Source organism: Sinocyclocheilus rhinocerous, unplaced genomic scaffold (genome assembly GCF_001515625.1).
Source record: "Sinocyclocheilus rhinocerous isolate Xijiao unplaced genomic scaffold, SAMN03320098_v1.1 scaffold722, whole genome shotgun sequence".
NCBI classification, from domain to species: Eukaryota; Metazoa; Chordata; class Actinopteri; order Cypriniformes; family Cyprinidae; genus Sinocyclocheilus; species Sinocyclocheilus rhinocerous.
Genome location: NW_015638934.1, coordinates 655,365 through 681,853, shown reverse-complemented (window position 1 = coordinate 681,853; position 26,489 = coordinate 655,365). Strand labels below are relative to the sequence as shown.

General features: G+C 39.0%; 1 protein-coding gene across 1 annotated transcript; it reads right to left on the bottom strand.

Moving 5' to 3' along the window:
• Nucleotides 1-5,977: 5,977 nt before the first annotated feature.
• On the bottom strand, nucleotides 5,978-26,292 carry LOC107750116 (structural maintenance of chromosomes protein 4-like). Its single transcript, XM_016565382.1, has 22 exons — nucleotides 26,275-26,292; nucleotides 25,957-26,175; nucleotides 24,798-24,974; nucleotides 21,073-21,237; nucleotides 20,787-20,791; nucleotides 20,080-20,157; nucleotides 19,751-19,891; nucleotides 19,460-19,610; nucleotides 19,212-19,376; nucleotides 17,716-17,949; nucleotides 16,926-16,979; nucleotides 16,627-16,852; nucleotides 15,352-15,431; nucleotides 14,932-15,084; nucleotides 14,730-14,856; nucleotides 14,357-14,546; nucleotides 13,005-13,149; nucleotides 12,744-12,917; nucleotides 11,504-11,686; nucleotides 11,186-11,418; nucleotides 9,527-9,710; nucleotides 5,978-6,321 (listed from the first exon to the last, which is right to left on the bottom strand). Exons 1-22 carry the CDS (start codon nucleotides 26,290-26,292, stop codon nucleotides 6,163-6,165), a joined length of 3,261 nt encoding a protein of 1,086 aa, XP_016420868.1. The 3' UTR covers nucleotides 5,978-6,162.
• Nucleotides 26,293-26,489: the final 197 nt, after the last annotated feature.

Here is a 26,489-nt window from a genome sequence, read left to right as displayed (position 1 = left end):
CTGCAGATCCCGGATGTGCGATGGCAAATTTTCTGCCGAATTTTAACCACTGAATTTGTGGAAGCGAATTTGGAAAGTGGAAACGCTCATAAATGGACGTGGAGGCGGCGCTCTGTAGCACCACCTTCTGTCAAAAGTGAGGGGGTTAGTTTTAGCTACAGACACCAAAACTTCTACTTAGCGCTTGCTCCATTTCTGCAGATCAGTGTTTGTGAATGAATGACTCAATCCACCTGTTGCTGTGGTCTTCATGAACAGCCGCTTGCGCCACCTGCTGGTGAGCGACTGACAGCAGCTGGAGATCATGCATCGCTGCTCTACTGCTATTCCTGCAGATCCCGGATGTGCGATGGCAAATTTTCTGCCGAATTTTAACCACTGAATTTGTGGAAGCGAATTTGGAAAGTGAAATAAAATGGACGGAAATTTGCCTGTCGAATATTATACATCGTATTTTTAAACAGAATGAATATTTTGGAAGTGAATTCTGGAAGGTGAATATGATTTAATTTTTAATTATGAAAATGTGTGAAATACTTTGAATTGAAATATTCACAGCTTAAATAAATAACTGTTAAATTTCATGACCTAAAAATGCAAGCCCTGGAAATGCAAGGCATTAAAATGCAAGCACTGTTAACGTAATGCATTATTTTTTCAGTTAGTGCTATTCAGCATGCTTTTTTGTTTCAAAGACATATGGCATTATTTTTCTTCCATAATTTAGCTTCAAAGTCAAATCTAGCATTAGTTATGTTTTTTGTTGCAGTTGGGGGACCGACAAGTAAGATTTCTGTTTTTGTCAAGTTTAAACTGAGGTAATCGGAGTTAAGCCAGGTCTTTAACTCGTTGACACATGACAATAGAGATGCAGTCTGGTGAACAGAATCAGGTCGGCAAGCAGTGTATATCTAAATATCGTTGACATAGCAGTGGTACTGAAAACCATGGCAGCAAATAATTTGTCAGAGGGGCATAATGTAAAAAATAAATAGTGGCCCTAGAACTGAGCCCTGTGGCACACCCTGTCTGAGAGGGACAGTGGGAGATTTATAGTGATGCATGGTGATGTAGTATTGTCTGTCAAATAGGAGGAAAACTAGAATAATGCAACTCCTGAGATGCCAATCTCTGAGAGAGGCACATGAGTAATAGCTTATGAATCAGTATCAAGTCGGCAAGCAGTGTATATCTAAATATCGTTGACATAGCAGTGGTACTGAAAACCATGGCAGCGAATAATTTGTCAGAGGGGCATAATGTAAAAAATAAATAGTGGCCCTAGAACTGAGCCCTGTGGCACACCCTGTCTGAGAGGGACAGAGGGAGATTTATAGTGATGCATGGTGATGTAGTATTGTCTGTCAAATAGGAGGAAAACTAGAATAACGCAACTCCTGAGATGCCAATCTCTGAGGCACATGAGTAATAGCTTATGAATCTCAGTATCAAAAGCTGAGCTGAGATCGAGTAATACAAGTATGGAAAGACTGCCTGGGTCACCAGAAAGGAGGAGTTCGTTTATCACCCTTACTAGAGCAGTTTCAGTACTGTTGTGAGCAAAAACCTGACTAAAATATATCAAAATGATTGTTGAGAGCCAGAAATGACTGCAGTTGAGTGGCGACCTTTTCCATGATTTTTGCAACAAACGGTAGGTTGGAGATTGGGCGATAATTAGCGTAGCCAGTTGGGCCCAGATTTGGCATTTTAAGAATAGGACTAACAGCAGCAGTTTTGAGTGAAACTGGAACAGTGGCAGAGTTAAGAGACATGTTTACAAGATATGAAATTGAAGCAGAAATGACAGAGGTTCAGTGTTTCAAAACTAATGTTGGTGCAGGGTCAACCAGGCATGAAGAAAATTTGCACTGGTGTGATATGACCATCAGAGGTCTGAGAAACGCTCCTGTTAAATCTCATGCCATACGCTCAGCTGCTCGACGGCCGGCGCTCAGGCCGCTGATGGAGCTCGGCTCCGGCGTCTTCCTTCACCTCCAGCAGTCGTGGTGCTGCTGCTGCTCATGCTGGTCCTCACAGCACTGTTTACATTCAGTGTGTGGAAGCGCTCGGGGGTTTTCTGCTCGCTTTCATGCACTGGAAAACATTTCAAGTGAACTCACCCAGCCGCTCCATGAGATGGGGACGTTCTTCTGCTGTCTGCTACAGAACATCAACAGTTTTGGAGAAAACACCTGCCAGCATCTGCTCAGCTTTCTCAAAACACTGCACTAGTGTTCAGTGCTGGAGATGATGCAGATACTCAGCCTGTGAAACACCAGCTCAATGCATTTCTGGGTCAAACGGGTTTGTTTGTACAAACCATTCACACGTGTTCTGCTCATTCAAGAATGAGGCCAATTATGTACAAACACTGCAGCTCATCTTTGATACAGATTTAATCCACACTGAATGCTCATCATTTACAGGGGGCCTGACATGCCGGTGCTATTGTAACATTCACGTACATACGCTAAAGTCTTGTGCACAAAAACGTCAATAACATCTAACACCATTGGATAAGGAAAAAGTATTGCACGTGAGTGTTTTGAAAACATCCGTAAATATAAAACCATTATTTATAGACAAAGCATTACGAAGCTTTGTGATGCAGTCGCAGTCTGATTTTATACAGTTGGCATCATTTTTATCAAGTTGCTTTGTGAACGTTGCATTAAATTGCGCATGGATTACAAAACACTCGTGTAATCGTCATCAGGACCCATGTCTCGACCCTTTTAACATCTGCTGTTCAGACAACCAGTGTTTTTCAGTTCAGAAGAATGTGTTCTTGTTTATTTTACACCATGAGGTCTATAAAACAGTCTGTTACTAAAAATAGTAAGTATATAACTGCAGTACAAATAAACTACATTACCCATGATGCCATCTTCCCACCGCTCCACAGAGGCAACTGTAGCCATCGACTGCGTCCGAAATGGCATACTCTCTTGAGTAGGTAATTTCTGAATAAATAATTGCTTCGCGACCATGAAAAGAGTACGTTCTATATAGTATGAATGCTGTCTGGATGTACTACATTCGTCCGTAGTATGCACACTTCAGAATCACACTGGAAGTAGCAGGTCATATAAGTACTTTCTGCCTGCTCTTTTAGGAGTACTGTGAATTCAGACATGGTATTACTTTTTAATACCACCTTGTATGAAATTTAAGACCTAAACCTGTAATGGAAGTACACATTATATTACATATATGTAATATTTAATGTGTTTAATGTAAAAAGAAAAAAAAAATCATCACCGTTATAAATTTATGACTACGATATACAGTGAACTTTTCATGTTTAATTTTTTCTACTCTTTGTGCTACTACAAATGATTACTAAAACCACTTACTATTTGCACTAAAATTTGTTTCTTCCATAATTTAGCTTCAAAGTCAAATCTAGCATTAGTTATGTTTTTTGTTGCAGTTGGGGGACCGACAAGTAAGATTTCTGTTTTTGTCAAGTTTAAACTGAGGTAATCGGAGTTAAGCCAGGTCTTTAACTCGTTGACACATGACAATAGAGATGCAGTCTGGTGAACAGAATCAGGTCGGCAAGCAGTGTATATCTAAATATCGTTGACATAGCAGTGGTACTGAAAACCATGGCAGCAAATAATTTGTCAGAGGGGCATAATGTAAAAAATAAATAGTGGCCCTAGAACTGAGCCCTGTGGCACACCCTGTCTGAGAGGGACAGAGGGAGATTTATAGTGATGCATGGTGATGTAGTATTGTCTGTCAAATAGGAGGAAAACTAGAATAACGCAACTCCTGAGATGCCAATCTCTGAGGCACATGAGTAATAGCTTATGAATCAGTATCAAAAGCTGAGCTGAGATCGAGTAATACAAGTATGGAAAGACTGCCTGGGTCACCAGAAAGGAGGAGTTCGTTTATCACCCTTACTAGAGCAGTTTCAGTACTGTTGTGAGCAAAAACCTGACTAAAATATATCAAAATGATTGTTGAGAGCCAGAAATGACTGCAGTTGAGTGGCGACCTTTTCCATGATTTTTGCAACAAACGGTAGGTTGGAGATTGGGCGATAATTAGCGTAGCCAGTTGGGCCCAGATTTGGCATTTTAAGAATAGGACTAACAGCAGCAGTTTTGAGTGAAACTGGAACAGTGGCAGAGTTAAGAGACATGTTTACAAGATATGAAATTGAAGCAGAAATGACAGAGGTTCAGTGTTTCAAAACGAATGTTGGTGCAGGGTCAACCAGGCATGAAGAAAATTTGCACTGGTGTGATATGACCATCAGAGGTCTGAGAAACGCTCCTGTTAAATCTCATGCCATACGCTCAGCTGCTCGACGGCCGGCGCTCAGGCCGCTGATGGAGCTCGGCTCCGGCGTCTTCCTTCACCTCCAGCAGTCGTGGTGCTGCTGCTGCTCATGCTGGTCCTCACAGCACTGTTTACATTCAGTGTGTGGAAGCGCTCGGGGGTTTTCTGCTCGCTTTCATGCACTGGAAAACATTTCAAGTGAACTCACCCAGCCGCTCCATGAGATGGGGACGTTCTTCTGCTGTCTGCTACAGAACATCAACAGTTTTGGAGAAAACACCTGCCAGCATCTGCTCAGCTTTCTCAAAACACTGCACTAGTGTTCAGTGCTGGAGATGATGCAGATACTCAGCCTGTGAAACACCAGCTCAATGCATTTCTGGGTCAAACGGGTTTGTTTGTACAAACCATTCACACGTGTTCTGCTCATTCAAGAATGAGGCCAATTATGTACAAACACTGCAGCTCATCTTTGATACAGATTTAATCCACACTGAATGCTCATCATTTACAGGGGGCCTGACATGCCGGTGCTATTGTAACATTCACGTACATACGCTAAAGTCTTGTGCACAAAAACGTCAATAACATCTAACACCATTGGATAAGGAAAAAGTATTGCACGTGAGTGTTTTGAAAACATCCGTAAATATAAAACCATTATTTATAGACAAAGCATTACGAAGCTTTGTGATGCAGTCGCAGTCTGATTTTATACAGTTGGCATCATTTTTATCAAGTTGCTTTGTGAACGTTGCATTAAATTGCGCATGGATTACAAAACACTCGTGTAATCGTCATCAGGACCCATGTCTCGACCCTTTTAACATCTGCTGTTCAGACAACCAGTGTTTTTCAGTTCAGAAGAATGTGTTCTTGTTTATTTTACACCATGAGGTCTATAAAACAGTCTGTTACTAAAAATAGTAAGTATATAACTGCAGTACAAATAAACTACATTACCCATGATGCCATCTTCCCACCGCTCCACAGAGGCAACTGTAGCCATCGACTGCGTCCGAAATGGCATACTCTCTTGAGTAGGTAATTTCTGAATAAATAATTGCTTCGCGACCATGAAAAGAGTACGTTCTATATAGTATGAATGCTGTCTGGATGTACTACATTCGTCCGTAGTATGCACACTTCAGAATCACACTGGAAGTAGCAGGTCATATAAGTACTTTCTGCCTGCTCTTTTAGGAGTACTGTGAATTCAGACATGGTATAACTTTTTAATACCACCTTGTATGAAATTTAAGACCTAAACCTGTAATGGAAGTACACATTATATTACATATATGTAATATTTAATGTGTTTAATGTAAAAAGAAAAAAAAAATCATCACCGTTATAAATTTATGACTACGATATACAGTGAACTTTTCATGTTTAATTTTTTCTACTCTTTGTGCTACTACAAATGATTACTAAAACCACTTACTATTTGCACTAAAATTTGAGCATCTTTTTGCTCTTTCAGATTCATTTCATTCCTGATTTCATTGAACAGTTTCAGAGCTGAAGATGAATAAACTGTTCTGGACCGATGCTTTCTTCTGGCTGTTCAGCAGTTCATCACGTAAACTCAAACGTGAGGCTGAACAGGATTGTGCTTTAGTTTAGACATAAGTATCACAAAACTCAAAACGCCACATTTAATGTTTATTTAAAATATTCGACTGCAGTGCAGTAAAAGCATGATAATATTCCATGTGTTACTATGTAGTATAAAACAGGCATTTTTATTTAAAAACAATAAAAGAGCAAGAGCGCAGAACGAATGAGACGTATAAAAGGTTTAGAGAAGTGATGAACAGACAAACCATCAGAACAAACGAGTGATTGGAGTATCTGCTCTCCTCACACCGTCTCGATCTGGCGCAGGACGATGGTTTTGGGGTTGATGGCCACGTTCTTGGTGGTGTTGTGTGTCTTATAGATGCCGATGAGACGGTCGGCCATCTCAAACATGTTGTTCCTCAGGGAGATGATGATGAACTGAGCGTTCTTGGTTTGCTCCTGCAATAATGTGGGAAAATTCAGCAAATGTGTTAGAATTAGGGGGCAAAAACAGAAAAGCATTGTATTGATTTTCTGTATAACTGATGATAGTTTTCCTGAACTTGTTCAAAGCAGTTCACTAGGGGTGCTCCGACTGATAGGCTACCGATCACTATCGGCCGATAATCGCTTTGGGATGATTGATCGGCGGTCTCTAAAAAGGTTTGGCTCGACATGCAGCTGCACGTCTCAGTCTCTGTCCGGCGCGGGTGAAATCATTATAATGCTGAAGGTGATGTACTCCTTCATATTTCTTCATTAAATAACTTATAAAGTAATTTGAAAACTTTCTGTGAAACATAATTTCACAAACAGCGAGAGTGAATCACCGCGCGCTCTTTCTCTCAAAATGCGCAAATGGCTTTAAACCACATCGCGTCTGTCTATAAGCGAGCTGCACGCTGCACAGTTGACACAGGAATCATCACTTACACAATAGAGACGAAATTTCAAAAAAATTCAGTCAAAAGATTTTTTTTGCTTTAACCCCTGCAATATAATAAGTAGAATAAGACAAATAAGTTACCAATCATATGAAATTAGTATTAATAAATTAATTTGTACTACAGAGGTGGCACAGAAGAACACAAAAGTGGCTTGTAGGTACATTTTCAGACGTTTAATGAGGCTCAGAGGTGGCATGAGTGCAATTAAATTCATACATTCATGTGGAGATTAATGTTTTAAATAGAAAATATTGAACAAAAATATGATTCAAATAACTGAAATTATACGCTAAAAATGAAACTAAATCCGCCAGCAGGTGGTGGTAAGTCACTGATTTTATCACTGAATCATTCATTCAATTGATTCGTTCGAACGGCTGAATCATTCAGGAATGAAGCAAGTGACTGTCTTTATGAATTGTACTTAATATTTTATTTATCCATTATACTGAAGAGACCTTTTTGTTTCATGCTCTCTGTGCCTTGTCCTGGACTTTTATGTCACTTCCTGTCTCCCGCGGTGTTTGTAGTCAGTTTGTAGTCCATTTGTTCATTGGTTCCCCTTGATTAGTCTCCCCAGGTGTGTCTTATCTTGTTCAGCTTGTCTAACCCCGTGTGTATATATAGCCCTAGTGTTTCTTTGGTTCCTTGTGAGTTGTTGAATGTAATGGTTGTCTGTTTGCCAGTCATTCTGTTCTTTGTTACCTTTGGTTTTTTCCTTATTGTTTGTTCTAGTTTTTCCATGAAACACCAGCACATAGATGCTTGCTTCTGCCTGTTTCCCGCAGCTTCTCCACAACGTTACGGTTTTTAACTAGCATGTCTCTTTGACTAGTGCATCTTTGAGCCTATATTTAGTATAAGTAAAATACTTAAGTACTGTTAAAATCAGATACTCTAAGGCTTTTACTCGAGTTGTTTTGGAATTGGTGACTTGTAACATGTAGTGGAGTAATTGTCACTGTATGGTATCTGTACTTTTACTCAAGTATGGTTTTTAGTTACTCTTCACACCTCTGCTTGTGTGAGACGTGAGAGCAGCAGTCTTAATTGTCCGTCTAAAAAATGCACTGAATATGCGTTCTGTGTGAATGGCTTGGTTTCGGTTTTAACCTAATCAAGATCTTCTCCACATTGAGCTACTATATTTCTCTATTATTTTGAATGAATAACGCAGCAGCGGCGCGTCTCGTGGGCTAGACTAACAAAACATTAAAATTTAACAACGTCACTTACGTTTACACTTTTTTTCTATCATTATTGATAGAGGTGTACTGTCGATAAATATACTGTACCGTATGATACCGTTTTCAGGGCCCTTTGATTTTCGCGATGCAGAAAACGTGGGCGGAATCCAGTTATAAGAAAGGAATTTACAGCTTAATGCGGAATGTTGCGGAATTTACCAAAGTTGGGATGCATTCATCAAAAATAGGTGATTACACTTCAATCAAATCACGATATGGACTAGTATTTGTAAATATTAAGCCACAAAAAGACTTATTTAATTTTGAATCCTGCATTTCTGCGTGTCTCTGTGTGAATGAATGGCGTAGACGTGCGGTTTCGTTTACTACACACATACTGAAGCGTGTGACGCTCGCGGTGTTTTTAGCATCTGCTGTCTCTCTAAATGAGGACATAAATACATGAACAACATCTCCAGAACTGCTCTGAGAGTCACTACATCAGCATTTTACCGTTTCATTTGAGTAAACTATCCTCATATCATATACACACAGAAATGTAAAAGGTATTCACGGCAACCCGTCAAAATTCGGTTTAACTTGAAGACATTGTGGCAGAAATACATTACTATTGTCCAGCAGAATACACGTAATTCTACTACTAAAATTATTAAAACCTTATTTTTTAAAAACATATAATCATATTTCTTCAAAGGTTTAATTGTAATTGTAAATCCCCTTTATTTGCCAAAAAATAAAATTAGTTTAATTTTCATTAATGAAAATATAATTTAAATTATTGTTTTATGCCTTCATTTCATAACCAAAAAAATATTGTAAGAATAACTGAAAAGTGTTTTTATGCATTCAAATAATTAAACATGCTAAAACAGAATTTGGTAACAATAAAACATAAGGTGGAAAAACAATAAAACATTTCATAGGTAGGATTGGGTATCGAAAACCGGCTCCAAATAGCCAAGAACCGGGTATTCAATAAGATGCGTGCATTTACATTCTGCTTAACGATTCCTTTCGTTCGCATTTTAATATGATTTCACTGATCTTGACTGAATATTTAATAACTTTAATCTACATTTTATTTATGAAAAGAAAACTATGCAGTGTTTTAAAACTTTTAATTACAGTTTCTGTACCTGAAATTTGGTTCAGTTGTATTTATTTATGCTATTGCTAATTATTTTTTTGTTCCTATTTTATTACTGACTGTTTACTTGTCTTTAATACTTTAATATTTGAGATTTATATTAGTCTAGTTGTATTTGTGGTGGTATTTTTGTTAAAAGCAAAGGCAAAAGTTCCTCTTGTAGGCCTAAGTGTTCTGTAGGCTGTTGACAGATTTCCACTAGTATATTTAATTCAGTATTGAATAATAAAGGGTAGGCCATCTCAGAAGACATCGAATGCGGAGCAACAGTTTTGTGTTCACTATGGAGAAAAATGTCTGGTCACATCATGTGAGTGTTAAGAGCCTTAACCGCAGGAAACAAGGCAGGTAAGTGTACGTACGTATATGTAGCAGGCCACGATGGAGACGTTCTTGAAGTCGAGGGCAGCGTCGATCTCATCCATGAAGTAGAGCGGCGTGGGCTTGAAGTGATGCAGCGCAAACACCAGCGCCAGCGAGCTGAGCGTCTTCTCTCCTCCTGACAGGTTATAGATCTTCTTCCAGCTCTTCTTAGGAGGACGCACACTGGGAACGCACAGAACACACCAAGCTGTCACGAGGATGGCTAGACTGGGACCATACACATCATTCACTCAACAGAGTAAGACTTTAGAAAGTCTGGTAGTGTGTGATAGTCAGTCAGTGCGCGACGGAGGCATAGTTTTTCCTCTATAAACATTTGCAAGCCTAGTGTAGGGCCCTATTAAAAAAAGGGTTATTTTTCCAAAATTAAATTTTTTCCATTTTAATTTTTCTAGACTCTGTTTTAATGGTTAAATTAAATTTTATTAATCAAAAACCATGTCTAATTAATTGAAATCATGAAACTTACACAATTTAACAGCAATTTATTAAAAGTTTAAACGAAATTGCTTTTTTCTCAAATTCGGTTTTATTTTTTACCAAATTCTTTGTTTTCCATTAATTTTCTAGATCCAATTTTAATGGTTTCATTAACTTAATTACAAGCATCTCTAATTAATTGATTAAAATAAAAAAATTTAAAATTTTCACGTTTACTCAAGTTAAAACAAACCTTTTTAACTGGCTGCTGAGAAGTCCTTCAAGTTTCTGTTTGTATATGTGACGATAGTTTTTTCTCAAAAGAAATGGCAAAATGCTCATGAAGTGACAGTTCTAGAGATCATGTTCATGTGTTCATGTACTCATATATTGAGGCAGCAGAGGATGAAATCACCGTGCTTCAGTATGTGTAGTAAACAAAATTGCATATTTACACTGTCTGAATCGTTACCTATCCCCTGTATAGTGCACTACGTGCCATTCACCGTACAGAAAATACTACACTGTGAACAAGTGACCGATCTCAGCCGGCGCTTCAGCTCTATTTATAGTGCAGGGGGCGGGCGCTTCGGATTCTAGAGAGCATTTGATTGGTCAGAAAGTTTGATGAGAAGCTGAATTACAAGGTGACGTCAAAAAAAATAGTTGATCCATTTTGGCGGAAGTGACGAACTGTAAGCTATGAATGCTTATATCTTCAAAATGTGAATTTTGTCACTGTTTCAGAGCACACTGGATTACAGATAACCTTAAGACTAACATATTGATACTACTGAAGTCAAAATAAGTTTGTATAATTAACACTAAACTATAACTGACTGATGCCACAGGCAACCAACATTTTCTGCTGGGCCAGTTTCTCTTATTTCACTTTTAATTAAGGCTGCACAATAATGGTTAAACACGGTATTTTGTAAAAAAAAAAAAAAAAAAAAAAGTCATTTTGATTTCACAGGGACTTTAAAATTCACAGACACTAGTCTTGATTTAAGTGTGCCGGCCTACTTTTGATTTATTCATCCAAAACTTGCAAATTCTGTTATACAGTAAATTTTGTTTTTATGACTGGATTCCGTCCGTATTTTCCACATCACGGAAATCATAGGGCCATACTAGTGCTTTAAAAGGTGTTCAGATGTTAAAATCTGTGCAGGTATTGCAGCATTAACAGATGGCTGACCTGCAGACACACACACCTGAACATGATGCCCTCGGAGAAGGGATCCAGACTGTCCACCAGCTCCAGCTCGGCGTCTCCTCCTAGCGTGAGCATCTGGTAGTTCTCCTTCAGTTTGTTGGTGATGATGTTGAATCCAGCCATGAACTCGTGCAGCCTCTGCTTGCGCAGGTCCTCACAGCCTCTCTTGAAGGCGTCTCTCTGTGTGGTGATGTCATCGAGCTCCGCCACCCGCTGCAGATACAGCTCCTCCTGCACACACAGACACACACACACACAAGTCAGTGGGCTGACGCCGTCATTCATTGGCTGACCACACCGAGTGGATCTCTGGTACCTTCTTCTTGAACTCTGCGATGGCTCCCAGGTTGGGCTTCATGTTGGAGCAGCGGTCCTCCAGCAGAGCGATCTCGTTCTTGATGACGTCTGGATTGCCGATGTCTTCCAGCTGCTCTGGGTTCAGTGCAGGCAGCTCTTCTTCTGGAGCTCCATCGATGGGGTGCAGCGACAGCCTGCTGGCCTAAAACACACAGGACTGTGAGCGCAGAGAGAAGACGGAAGCGCACGGGCCAGTACGGGCTTCGACTGATTTAAACAAATAACACAAACCACCCCATAGGCGAGCAAATCAAGGTTGTTCTGGCTCAGGAAGAAGAGCCTGCAGCACATGGCACAGGAATCAAACCCAAAGCCATGGGCTAGGCCTCGGAATTTTTTCACATTCTATCCATTAATTCAAATTTGATGTTTTGCCACCATTAAATTGTTTTCACATTTTATATTCTAAAAATAACTTTTTAACTTGAGCGCAGCATTTTTAGAATGCCATTTCATGCAAGAGACGTGAGCGTGATGGTCAAACACGACCATTAAACGCATGTTTACATAGAAAACAGTGTAATGAAAACCCTGTGCAGAACTACTACTGTACAATATTTCATGTTTGCATGATGCTGTTATTTTCCGTTTTGACAAAACATTTAGAGTTAATAGTAGTCCACTGGAGTTATACTTTGTCATTTTGAATCTGAATAGCCTTGACGTTTTATTTTTGCATTTTTCTTATAATTTTGGAACCTATGATGCGTTTAAGAAATTTGTACAGTATGTGCCTTCATATCCCATGCATTTTTTCTGTAAAGGTATTGTGATTTGTTTTAAATTTAAACTGCATGTGTGCTGCACTTGAAATAGAACTTTCTTTAACTAGATGGTTAAGAAGTAGTTACTTGATTCATGTTGTTGTTAAAAAATTTTTATTGACAAAAAAAAAAAAAGTTTTATATTTTGCCATATCACCCATCCTACCCTGCGGTCACACAGAACACAGAAAACAGCACAAAAGAACAAATGGATACATGGAAATGGAATCCAATGAAGTTAAAAACAGACACTAAAGCTTGCTTAAATATCTCTCCTATGAAATAAGTCTAAAAAGGATCTTAAGGGAACTTAATGAGTGAGCTACATGATTATACATTGTTAGCTAAACATTACATATAATGCATCAGCTAAATCTTTGGGAATATACAGTCAATAGTCTGTTTCCAGATGTGTGTGTGTCTGTGGCTCAGTACCTCTCTCTCCCAGTGTTTGATCTTGTTGTGGCACTCAGCGATGGCCGTGTCGATGTGCTCCACCTTCAGCCGCACACTCAGAGACTCCTTCTGCAGCGCGTGCTCCTGCTCCTGTAGGGCCTTGATCTGCTGCAGCACTCCTCGATGCTGCTCCTGAACCTCCGGCAGAGCTTCCTACACACACACACACACACACACAGACATCAGCACCGAGCGTCTTCACGTGTTCAGCGTCTGAGAGAGAGGATGAGACAGAAGCACCTCAGCCTGCTGGTACGTCTGCATGATCTCTCCCGCCGCCTCCTCCAGCTTCTTCAGCTGCTCCGTCAGCTCTTCCATCAGCTTCTCATTCTCTCCCATCTCCTTCTCCAGCTGAGACACGCTGTCCTCGGACTTCTTCAGATTACTAACACATCAGAAGACCACACTCACTTCAGAAACGAACCGACTGGCCCTCTGCAGAGCTCAGTTCCTGATGCATCCTGGTGTGTGCCATGCCTCATCTTATTCGTTTTTGTTAATAAAGGTTTTGTAAGCTAGTTTGTCATTGTATCTTACGGTTTTATTGTTGTCGTGCTTCTTAATTAAGAATAACAATGAATCCATATTTTGTTTTAGTCTTAAAAAGCGAAAGGTGTATAGATGTAAGCGAAAATGATCTCTTCTTGTAAAACGTGACAAGATTGCAAATTTGAAAGTGAAAGCATCCTAAGCCTGCGCTTATAACACAGCAAAAGAGGATCTCCCGTTCACAAAATTCAAATCACAAATACTAGGCCTACTGATGAAAAAGAACGGGTTGAATGTTAACCACTTTCACTTCCATATAACTATAAACTATGATAAAAGTTAATCAGCATGCATTGATTAATCCCATGTTGTAGCAGAAAGAAAAAAAAATGTAATTGCGACCAAATCATGTGCTCGTGCAACCAACTGAGAAAGTGGGAAGAATGAGTCTGGAGCCCTGCAGCAGCATATACAGTATAATATGCAGTGCTGCTTTACATTACATTACATTAACATTTAGCAGATGCTTTTATCCAAAGCGACTTACAAATGAGGAGAATAGAAGCAATCAAAACCAACAAAAGAGCAATGATACACAAGTGCTATAACAAGTCTCAGTTAGCTTAACACAGTACACGCAGCAAGGTTTTTTTTTTTTAATTATATAATAAAAAGAAAACAGAATAGAAAAAGAATAGAGCAAGCTAGTGTTAGAGGCCTTTTTTGCTTTTGTTAATTGTATAATAAATAAAAAGAAAACAAATAGAATAAAAAAAAATTAGAAAAGCTAGTGTTAGTTTTTTTTTTTTTAAGAAAACAAGCAGTAAATGAATAGAGTGCAAGTCTAAAAGGGACACTTTTTTTTTTAAGAATATAATTAGAATGCTAGAGTTAGAGGGTCAAATATAGATGGAAGAGATCTTCACAGAAGATTCTTTATAGAAGAGCGCTCTCCATTTGTCTCATATTTATCTGAAGGGTTTACACCATACTTTTACATCCAGTTGGTGTAATTGTGACTCAGACCTCTTTTGAGATGTGAAACTGTAAAGTAAATAAAATAAATTATCTCAGGATCAACATCAGTGGCAGTGATTACTGACCGTCCAGCAGTCTTGATGGCCACCTGGGCTTTAGTGATGGCTGAGGAGCACTCGTCCAGCTGTGTGTTGATCTGGTCCAGTTTGTCCTGCTGGGCCTTCAGCTTATGGCTGTTGATGTCCACGATGAGCGTGTGCAGCCTCTTCACCTCCGCCTCCACCTTTCCTGCTTTAGTGGACGCTGCCTCAAAGTCTTCATGAAAAACAAACAGATCGACCGGCCAACACATGAGACTGTGAAGCAGCATGCTTTTTGTCCATACAATAGTGTCCAATGTTGAGTAGACCCCAATGTTCCTCAGAATGCCTTGTGTTTTCAGAAGAAAGTCATGCAGATATGGACTGACAGGACTGAGTGAATGATGTACAAACGCACCTTTCCTGTAGACCTCCAGGCTCTTCTCCATCTGCTTCTGCTTGGCTTTATCAGGAGCAGCGGAGATGACATTGGCCTCCAGGTCTTTGATCTGAGTCTTGAGATGAAGCTCCTGCTCGGTCAGGCTCTGTAACACACATCAGGGGTTAACAGAAGCCAGGGCTCACACGTTCACGCTGATGTTTTAGCTGTGCTGTCTGACCTGGATGGTGGCCGTGTATTTCTCCAGTGTATTCTTCATGTCTCTCAGCTCACGTCTGGCGTTGTGCACCTTCTCCTCCAGCTGATGCTTCCTCTGCTGCCAGTCCTGCAGCTGCGTCAGCTCTTTGTTCAACTCGCTCTCCATTTTATCCAGCTGCGCACAATCACACATCTTTAGCTAGTGATGCACCAACCGAAACTAAAGTTTTCTTTGTGTCGAAAACTGGAACTGAAAATGTTTATTTAATCAAATAATGGATCAAATTGAAAAATAAAGTCCAATAACAACAGTACAATACAAATAATTAAATTGCACATAATACAGTTTTAAGAGCCACTGTACGAGCCGCGTCTGGAAACACGTCCTGCTGTGCTCCACTGAAGAAGAGCCACATAAGTCTGAGTTATCATGTGATCTGACCTGCTCCTGAGTGACATCAGCGCAGAGCGAGGAGCCCATCCGGCCCTTCATCACTCGTCCTCCTCCTCCAGTCATGGTACCTGAGGGTGAACGTGAGAGCGAGCTCATTACTGTCATCCAGATGCACACATGTAGAGCCACATGATTCCACAACACAGACAGAATCCAGTCAGAGGAATGGAATTCGTATAACTCTTCACTACAACCTGCCAAAATAAAAGTTTGGTTTAACTTGAACAAATTATAACAGAAATATTACTAATTGTACAGTAAAATGTACTTCTCAATGTTGTTAAAACAATTATAATAATACAGTTTTAATTTGATTGCATTTTAAAATAATAAATTTCATATTTTATGCCTTCATTTAATTAACATCGTTTCGGATCATGAATTTGTATTAAACCAAATACAAAAATATTAAAACTGACAACACAGAATTGCTGAAGAAATAAAGCATTTTATAAGGCCCCATTATTGAAGAAATTAATAAATTATTAAATTGTTAAACTTGTTAATTCCAGTGTTTCCCATACATTGATTTATTTGTGGCGCCCGTTACAATATCAAAACTGACCGGCACAAATAGATTTCCCAAAAGGCGTTGAAGTCAAAATTTAAATTCAAAATTGACACCCGGTGCGGTTGTTTTTAGATCACTGTATTTCTGAAGGAAACCGACTGTCTTCAGGACATTTTCGATGTCATTTTCATTTCATCTTTCATGTAATGTCTGATAAAGCAGCGTTTGCGAGCGCAGCACTGCTTTGTGTACAGCCATTACCAGGGAAACCTCTATTTCTCTCGCTCCAACAGCGCCTCCTGCTGGCAGAGAATGAATTTGCCTATACATGCCACCACAGATAGAGTGCAAGTCTGTGGGAAACACTGAATTAATTTATTTAATTAATTAATAAGACCTTTAAAACGATCCACAAAAAATGAAAACACAGGAACAAACATTTCATAGGGCCCTAAAACTGTAATTTTTGTTAAACTTTTGATAAAAAAGATTCATGAATTTATTAGACCTTTTGATTACTAATATTTAATCTTACCATTAAACATAATCCAGAAAAACTGAATTTGAGAGAAAAAAAAATATTTCATAGGGCCCTAGAATGTAATTTGTTAATTTTTTTAATTGTTGAATTAGATGTTCTTTTTGATTACTTGTATTTATTTTAACCATTAAAACATAACCCAGAAAAACTGGAGCTGAATTGAGTAGAAACTAATGATTTCCTAGTGCTCTAGAGACGGGAGTAAACGGACCGGCCTGCTCGATGATCTGCCCCTGCAGCGTGACCACCCTCCAGCGCTTGTCCTTCTGGAACGCCACCCGCGTGGCCTGCTCCAGGTCTCTAGCCACCAGCGTGTCCCTGAGAGCAAAGTAGAACGCCGGCCGCACGCTCTCGTCCTTCACACGCACCATGTCAAACAGACGAGGGATGTTCTCCGGAGTGGAGATGGAGCCCATGCTCTGCTGCCACACTTTCATCTGAACACAAAACACCATCAGCACTGGACTCCAGCGCTGAAATGAGGTCCAGCAAGCAATGTCCTTTCCTCACCTTGTCTAGGCCGATGAATGTGGCCACACCGATGTTCTGGGTCTTCCCGTGAAGCTGTGGTTTACAGTGAATTTATAACAGCTAAGGGGCATTGTTAGGCACGTTATGTCAGTCATTCCAAAAAAAATTATGGTTAAAACGGTTATTCCACACCGGAACTCTGTTTTATAAATATCAATATATCAGTGTTGAAACTGTTTGGCTGCTTAATATTTTTTGGAACCTGTGATACTTTTTTTCTTTGATTCATTGATGAATAAAGTTAAAAAGAAGAGTATTTATTCAAAATAGTAAAGACTTGTATTGCTAGAAAAGATTTCTATCACTTTCATCACTTTGCTGAATACAAGTACTAATTTCTTAAAAATAAATAAATAAATAATTTACTGACCCCAAACTTTTGAATAGTAGTGTATATTGTAACAAACTTTCCATTCTGAATAAACACTGTTCTTTTTGACGTTTAAAAGAACCCTTAAAAAAAGCATCACAGATCCCAAAAAATATGAAGCAGCGATAACTCTTTCCAGCACTGATAATAAATCAGCATATTATACTGATTTCTGAAGATCATGTGACACTGAAGACTGGAGTAATGATGCTGGAAATACAGCAGAAATAAATGACATTGTAAAGTATATTAAAATAGAAAACATTTTAAATTGCAATAATATTTCACAAAATTACAGTTTTTCCCCCTGTATTTTTGATCAAATAAATGCAGCCTTGATGAGCATAAGAAACGTCTTTAAAAACGACATGAGAAATCTTGCGGAGTCTTCACACAGACCTTCTTGAGCTGCTCCTCACACTGAGGTATTCTGAGGTTGAGGTGTTTGATGGCGGCTCTCCTCTCTCTCAGCGTGTCCACAGCCTCCTGCAGAGCGTCTTTGGCCTGGTTGAGCTGGCTCACAGCCGTGTTGTGCTGACTCAGGTAGATATCCAGCTCTGACTGAGCCACATCCATCCGTGAGCGCGTCTCGTTCACCGTCTTACTCAGCTCCAGCAGCTGCTGCTCTTTCTTCTGCAGGAACACCACACACAAGCAGCAAAGACTGAGGAGGAGCTATAACATACAGACAAACTCACACCTCAAAACTGCATTGCTGAGAGAAACTCACATTTTATTACACCCAGAAATAATGGAAAATACTTGTATACAAACACATACTGATATGATACAAAAGTGTAAATGTGGGGAGAAAAAAAATTTAAAAAAAGTTTACAAACATGTTTTAGTTCTCTTATTCCGCAACAAACGGTTTACATTTAACGTAATTCTAAAAACAAAAAAAAAAATATAAATTACAGATTAATTTATTTACACACAGAAAGCCTAAACAAATTTAAAGTAGTTATGCACCAAAAATTTTAGCCAAATAAATAATAAAAAATAAATTGTCAAACCAAACCAAAAATTGCTGTTCCATAGATAAACTATAACCGGTAAACGTCAGCTGTGTGACGCTATCAACACTGATTCTTACATCTCAAGATCAATCTTTTAGTCTGAGCTGTTTTCTGTTGATGAACTTTATTCATTATATTTGTACTAAACCTGTTGTCTGCATTATTTATTGTGCTTGAATACAACCACCGGTTTAATGTTTATATTTCAAAAACAAACTGGAGTAGTGTTAAGGGTTGGTATAACTCCGCAACTCCAACTCCGTGTTGATGAAATTTGATTCATTACATTTCAGTTTGCCCTCGTATTAGCGTTAACTAATTTTTTGTATTCTGATTCAAAGGTAATATAACACAGAGTACAGTGTTGTAAATGTACATTCATATTTTTTACTCCATAGTAAGGGCAATTCACACAATAAAACATTTAAACTGTGTTACTTTAAGACCATCTCTGAACTTTCTACCACTACTCTGCTGTTCTTCCTGCATACCTTGATTGACAGATGTCTCGTCCAATCAGCAGTGAGTAATCTATTCTCACACCAATGGCGCTGTCTCAAACTATACCTACCTCTTCCGGTTTGTCTGATTTGTCGTTGTGTTTTCGGACTTATTTTGTTTTTTAGATTTGCATTTGCGTTTGTAATTTGTTATTTTGTTTTCAGAATTGTGATTTGTTTTGCACTTCTCGGCTACCGTAGAAATGTGCTATACTGTACAAATAAACTTAGGCTCACGTGCCTCTTGCATCCAGCACAAATCAAGAAGTGTGCACATTTTGGTATTAACTGCATCATGACAGCTTGTTTCAGATGATAGAGTGCTATCGGCTGGCGTCACACATACTCATGCCGTGTCTGTGAGGCATTCTCTCACCTCTTTATCTTCCTGCAGGCCGCTGGTCTCCTCCTTCAGGCTCTCCATCACCTGAGCCAGCTTCTGCTCCTCCACCAGTTTCTTCTTCTCCAGCTCCTCCTTCTGAGCAGACACCTCCGTGATGATCTTCTCACTGCTCGCGGGAACGCTCCTCACCTCCTCCAGCTGCACAGAACACAAGCGCTCATGAAGATCTACAGTCGAGAGGCTACAGAGCTGCTCATCTTCTCCAGATCGGGACGCCTCACCTTCTCCTTGTCCTTCTGAAGCTGCTTCTGCTGTTTCTTGGTTTTGCTCTTGGTGTGTTTGAGTTTCTCGCGCACCTCCACGTCCTGCAGGTCCAGCTGGGTAAATTTCTCCTTCTGGCTCTCTATGAACTTGGTCAGCTTGGTCAGTTTCCTTCCGAGGAAAAACAACATCCACAACACTCCTCAACTATAAGACAGCTGCCAAAACACAACGGTCTGAGCAGCAGACGACACCCAAATACTAAAGCATCAGGCATTATTCAGGCTTTTAGAGGGATGAAAAGGTCTCACTTCTCCACGCCCTTCAGCTCCTCGTTCTTGGTCTTCATTTCTTCGGTCAGCTGGCTGCTTTTGTCACTCAGTTCCTTTGTGTCCTCCTGAATCTGCTGTTTCTCAGCTTCTTTGGCCGACACACGCTTCTGTAGATCATGCCTGCAGAAACAACTCAACACGTCACTCTGAATAACCAAACCTTCCACATCTCTGATGGAGCAACACCACAACGCCATTACTGAGGACCTAATTCACTGCACACAGTGTGAAATCATTGAGTTTGCAGTACGCTCTGAACTGAAGCTGTGTGTCACTCAGAGTTGTTCACAGGGGTGCGTGTGTCTTACACGTAGAACTGACAGAGCAGGTTCCTCTTCTTAAAGATAAGTAGAATATAGTGCGAGGTGCAGTTCACACAGAATGTGCTTTTGTATTAATAAAGATGCGACGCGGCAGTGGAAAAGGAAAAAATGCAAGAAGATGGGCGTGAAGTTCTTTTAACTTGAGTGGCGTGTTTTTAGAAAGCTGTTTCATGCAAGAAATGCGAGCGCAACAGTCAAACGCGTCCATGATTGCATAGAAAAAATATGTATAAGACAAGTTTGTACAAGATGTAGTTCACATGTTGACCACTTCATGTGTGCTGCACTTGGAACAGGATTTTCTTTAACTAGAGGGTTAAAATAAAGAAAAAGTTACTTGAAACATGTAGTAGTTACATTTTTATAGAGATTTTTATATAAATTAAAAAATGATAAATTATTATAGTAATAAAAATAATTTAGTTCAGTTAGAGAACAGACACTACAATTCAAAACTGAGCGCGGCTGCTCAATGCAGCATTACAGATCAGATTTCATTCATCATGTGAGGAGAAGCGAGACAGACAAGAGTTTCAAAACACATGCAAACGCACCCGTTTTAAAAATATTTTGGATTCTGAAAAGCCTGTTGACTTCTGCCATTTATCTAAAGTGATATTGGAATTTTTTTTTAAACATTCGTTTCTTATTTATTGGTTCCACAATGTTTACTGATCTTCAGTTTTGTATACCTAAACTTTGTGCAAGTTATTAGTTATTTTATATTAGGCATATAGTATGGTGTATTTTTATTTGTTTTGTTAATAAAAGTTCTATGTTCTACGTTGTATTTTGTTGTTGCTTGAATTTAATTCATGATGACCCCTGAGACTCGTTCAGTAGCTTGGATTGAATTCAAGCAATTGCCGCCGAATTGCCGCGAATTTGAAAGTGAAAGTAAAACGCGCACGGCTCTTTTACAAGCTATTTAAAACCCATACTGCTGCATACGATCACGTTCAGTCAGTATTGTTGTACCTTCTCTCCGCGCTGCTCGTTCAGTAGCTCCACCCGCCGGCACAGGATATTAATGGGCTCTTTGAGACGACAGGAGCCGATGATGTCCTCCAGGTACTCCAGCATGCCCTCATCGTGCTCCGTCTGTCCTTTGGGCTTCATCATGGCAATCTGCTCCACCTCGCCCTGACAATGACACGACACAACAGCACTTACACACACAGAGTCTGATGCACCTCTCATCTCCACAGATTTAATCAAGGCTGAGCAGTGAGATGTTAAACAGTCCCTACATGTCACCTGCAAAATAATCTGCTATTCTGTTGCAAAAGCAAACAAACATGGAGTAATGCAAAAATACTAGGGATGCACGATATTATCGGACAGATATCGGAATCGGCCGATAATGGGTTTAAATGTAGATATCGGCATCGGCCCGATATGAAAAATTATGCCGATATGTCTTGCTGATAAGATGAATACGTTAACACACGTGTGCTAGCGATTAGATCACGTCAGCAGCTCATTCTGGAAGCAAAGTTTTGCCTGAATGGTGATTACATTCACTGTTATAAGATCACTGCATTTAAACTGAGAAAGCAGTACAGAATGCGTTCGGTGTGTGAGAGTAAACAGTAATAGCACGTGCAGTGGGTCCTCACGCTTCTTCGGTAAGGAGTTTTAATCTGTAGGGGGCGCTGTTGGCCTACTTCTAATAAAATGAAAGCAAAATACACAAATAACATTTAGACTGTTTCTGATTAAATAAAGCAGTAATTGATGTCATAAAATCATGAGTATGTTTTGATTTAAAGGTCAGAAGCTGTCGCATACATGAATAAAAAAATAAAAAACACAAACATGACACTTAAATTAAATAATTTTATATATACTGATTTATTCATGAATGTGTAAGATGTTATATTTTTTAAACAAATTATGAGCTTTTCAGAATTTTTACAACTCTTTTGCGTTAGACCATCTACAAATGTTAAATCTTAAAATAAAATGTTAAGGTTACCACTGCATCTTTCTGAAAAAAAAAAATGCAGCGATTGATATATAGTTTATTTATAGTTATTTTCAAAGCTTCAATGTACTGGGAGTCATTATAAAAGAACTTCATTATAGTTTATTTAATTCTAACAAATAAGTTCTAATAAAAAATTTTTAAAAACGAAACAATTTAATTATTTGCTTATAATTTCCACACAGGACAGACTTGGTGTTTTTTTTCCAAACTAGGGCTGCAACTAACGATTATTTTGATTTTAGTTTTTTTTTTACAAAAACAAACTATTCCACATTCTGCCCAATGTCCTTCAAACAAACGTTCCAACTGAATGCTATGAAAACATACAGTGCTTAATTTATTAGACCCCCTGCCATAACAAAGAGAAAACACATTTTAGGAATCCGTCAAAAAATTGTTTAAATAAAAAAAAAATGTTATTGTCATTTATTGGGCAAATAAACAAACAACTAAATTGTATTTATTCACACAACAAAAAAGGCCTCCTATGCCCTTCATAACAGCTTGCGTTCTTGCTGGCATTGTTTATGTACTTTTTGACTGTAATTGGGTATCTGAAAAAAACCCACTATAAAGCTCTCTGCCTTTCTTTCATAGATAACAGCAATAATTATATTATAGCATTAGAAACAGCCTACTACTGTTACTAAAGAGCTTACGCATATTGGAGGACTAACCCATACAGAAAGCTAAAACATGATTTTGGTAATCACCAGTACTGTTAGTTTAGAGCAGCAGTGGCACAAATCATAAATTTATTTAAACAAATGTATGTAAGGTTTTTAACAAATTAAGCATTGTATATGGTGAATATAGTTTAAAACTCTGAATTAAAATTTTAAATAATAAAGATGATAAAGACGAATAAAATCACAAACTAAGTTGTAACCAATAGGTAAGAGTAATGTTCTGCAGGAACACATGTTCACTTTGACCACAGTCACGTCTTCCTGTCATTTCTCTTTATCCTGTAAAAGGCGGTTATGAAGCGTCTGATATTTATATTCAGACAATTACACGCTGTTATCCCCTTACAGTTCCTACTCTCATAAAATACTCACAATGCATGTTGACCTTTAAACCTTAATTTAGCTTTCAACAACAGATATTTAAGCACAATGAATGTTTTTGTGCTGATTATTAATTATTAATTTATGGGTGTTTGTGCGTGCATGCGGGAAATGGGTGCAATTTTTGAATAATAATCTAATAATACCCAGCGATTTTCAAATATTATTTTTGCTTGGAATGCCCATCCCTACTGGAAACATGATTACTCGCTAGACTAATATATATATTTACATTGTCATTTAGCAGACACTTATCCAAAGCGACTTACAAATGAGGAAAATAAAAGCAGTCAAAACTAACAAAAGAGCAACAATATATGAGTGCAAATGACAAGTATACATTAGTGCTGGGTAACGATTAAATCTTTCAATTGCGATTAAGCACATGATTTTTCTGTGATTAATCGCATTATGCACACAATTCAATAAATTCAAAAGTAGTGTATTGCGCAATTTTTTCATTTAAAAGTATACTGCTATATGAACAAAAGTGCAATAACATTTGGTTTGCAAACTCTTTAAATTAATACGGTGCTTTTTTTCCCTTTTTTTTTTACACACAGTAGCAGTTAAAATTGGCTATTTCTACATTAACGTAATTAAATATAAAACCAAAGCTATTTGCCAGTGCATTAACGTTTTTATAGAACATTGTATAGTTTGTTATAGAAAAACAAGTTATGCTCAGAGTCGAGAGCCTCGATCATAACATTATAACAGGCTCCTTCCGAGTAGAGACCTGCACGATCGCGGGACCCAACGCAGCGAGTAGAGAAACGAGAAAACGGTTAAGCAATATATTGTGAGGGCCGTGTGGTACCGCGTCCCAAACGACTCAAAATAATAAACCACAAAGTTAACAAAACGATGCACTCCACTGTGTTGAGCGAGAGCCCTTCTCTGTTGTCTTCACGTGTTATCGGAAACTTCCTGGTTCCCACATTGCATTAAAAATAAGAGTGAACAGTGGTTTGTTGATGTTGATGCTTAGCTTAAATAATTTTATCAGGAGCCTTCATGTGAGCGCTGCAGCAGTCTTAGGCCCACTCCAATGCTCTCATTGGTTGAGACGCGTGATGACACCCATCCCAAGCCAGTACAGTACAGACACACAGCCGTGTGACTACTTTTCAATCTAACATCAATCACACAGAACAGAACAGCTACAATGATAAACTGAACAAGAGTTAACAGTGCAAAGAGAGTCCAAACATGGCCCTAGATGACAGCAGTACTCGCAGTGAAGAATGATGTGAAGGAAGTGAAGGAGGCTGGCTCCTGCCTCACTGAAGCAGCACACACAATATCGGGGCTGGCCTTGACTTTAACACACCAATATTTACGTGCTGCTAAAGCGAGGAAGGTAGAGTGGACAGATGTTGACCTCTGACCTTTTGGACAGTCCATGTTTACAGGCCTTGTGCAATTGTTAGGTTTAGCATTTGAGAGTCCCTTAAAACTCTAGAGCAGCAAATGATGGTTTGCACCTTCCCTCATGTTGAAAACCATGACACGCTGCTATAGCGGTCTAAGGTGGATTTAGCCCGGTTTAGCCCGTTCACGACTCTCCAGAAAACACGAGAGGCCAACAGCAGAGATGAAAGCATGCAGCGCTTCAAGAGAGGTGACGGTGACATGATTACCTGCAGGATGAGGAAGCGGTTGTGGTCCAGGTCGATGCCGTGGCTGCGCAGCAGTGTGCCCACATCTTTGAAGGTTGCTTTCCTGCCATTGATGTGATAGGAGGAGGAATTATCTTTGGCAGCAGTTCTCGACACGTAGAAAGAGCTGTTGGGAATGACATCGTAGTCGTCTCCTTCCTGAACACACAGAGGAGGACAACAGGGACAGGTAGACTTCAGGGGTTTGCAACACTCATCGAACAACCAATGTGACAAACAGATTTTGTCAAGTACAAATATGCAGTGCAGTCCCTCAATTCAAGTATGCTACTAAAAACTAAATCAGGGCCTGAATTTCAGCACAGCATTTTGGGTATTGTGCATAATTTTACTCCTTCCTGCAAGTATTTATTCACTATATATGTGTAGGCTGAAGGAGTAGATTAGTCCACAAAGATGAACAAACTCAATGCAAGTCTGAAATCAAACTTTCTTGCGTTGTGTAGGCTACTGTGTAGGCCTGTCGCAATAATCAATATATCGACTTATCGCGCAATATATGTACATGACCTCAATAATTGTTATCGTGACAGGCCTACTACTGTGTGACAAAAATGCCCTCAAATCACCAAGCTGTGCAGTCTAAAGGATCTCTCTTGATCGTGTTGGGCGATATGTTCAATTGTCATATCATCAGCCTGTGAGATCGCGATACACGATATTATCATCTATCGGCACAACCCTGCTCTCTAATAATATAAACATGATTTAGCAGACAAAACTTAACTAATAAGCATAAAGTATCAGGTCAGCTTTATTTTTTAGCGCATTTGTAAAGCACTCTTCATCAAACTGCTTAAAATATGTATTGTACAAACACAGTGAACACGCAATCATTTAGGTGAGAATCATGCTTTAAAAAATTAAAGTGGGGAAACGGAATTTCGGTAATTAATTTAAAAATTTAAGGCCCTGCAAGTGTGATATTTATGCAGAAATAAAAGAAAAATGTATAAAGAAGAAGTATAATGCTGACAGTGTAGATATAATTTGTACTGCCAGTTAAAAGTAAAATAATCATATTTATGGCCTCTAATTTTCTGACTTTAAAATGAAACCGAATTTACTGTGGACAGAGAAATCTGTTCATGTGTGCTCTTCATCACTAGGCCTGGCTCACCTTGTCGATGATCTTCTGGAAGTGCACCTCCACAGTGCAGCTCTGGACGTCCGGATGAGCGTCAGAACTGTGGATCAGAACCGACAGCTTCTTCGAGCGAATCTTCTGAGCTCTGTATCCAAACACGAACAGCATGGAGTCGATCACGTTGGACTTGCCACTGCCGTTTGGACCGATGATGCAGGAAAAGCGCTGATGAGAGAAAGGTTTAAACAGAATCTTGAAAACAGTGTTAACTCATTTCAGGGAACACTTTCACACACTACTGTCAGAGTATCAGTGAAGCTAAGAGAGGTGCTGCAGTACAACACTCATCACAGACGGTGGAAACAACATCTCTCAACAAGTATTTTAACACATAATAACTCTTAATGTCTGAATGACACTGCAATAAAGCAAGTAACATTGATTGTAAAGGTAGATCTCACAATTTTCAAACGAAGAACATGCTGCGTGGTTTGAAATGCAACATATTCCCCCCAAAGTTGAAGAAAGAACTAATTGGGTCTAAATTGATAAATAAATTGAAAATC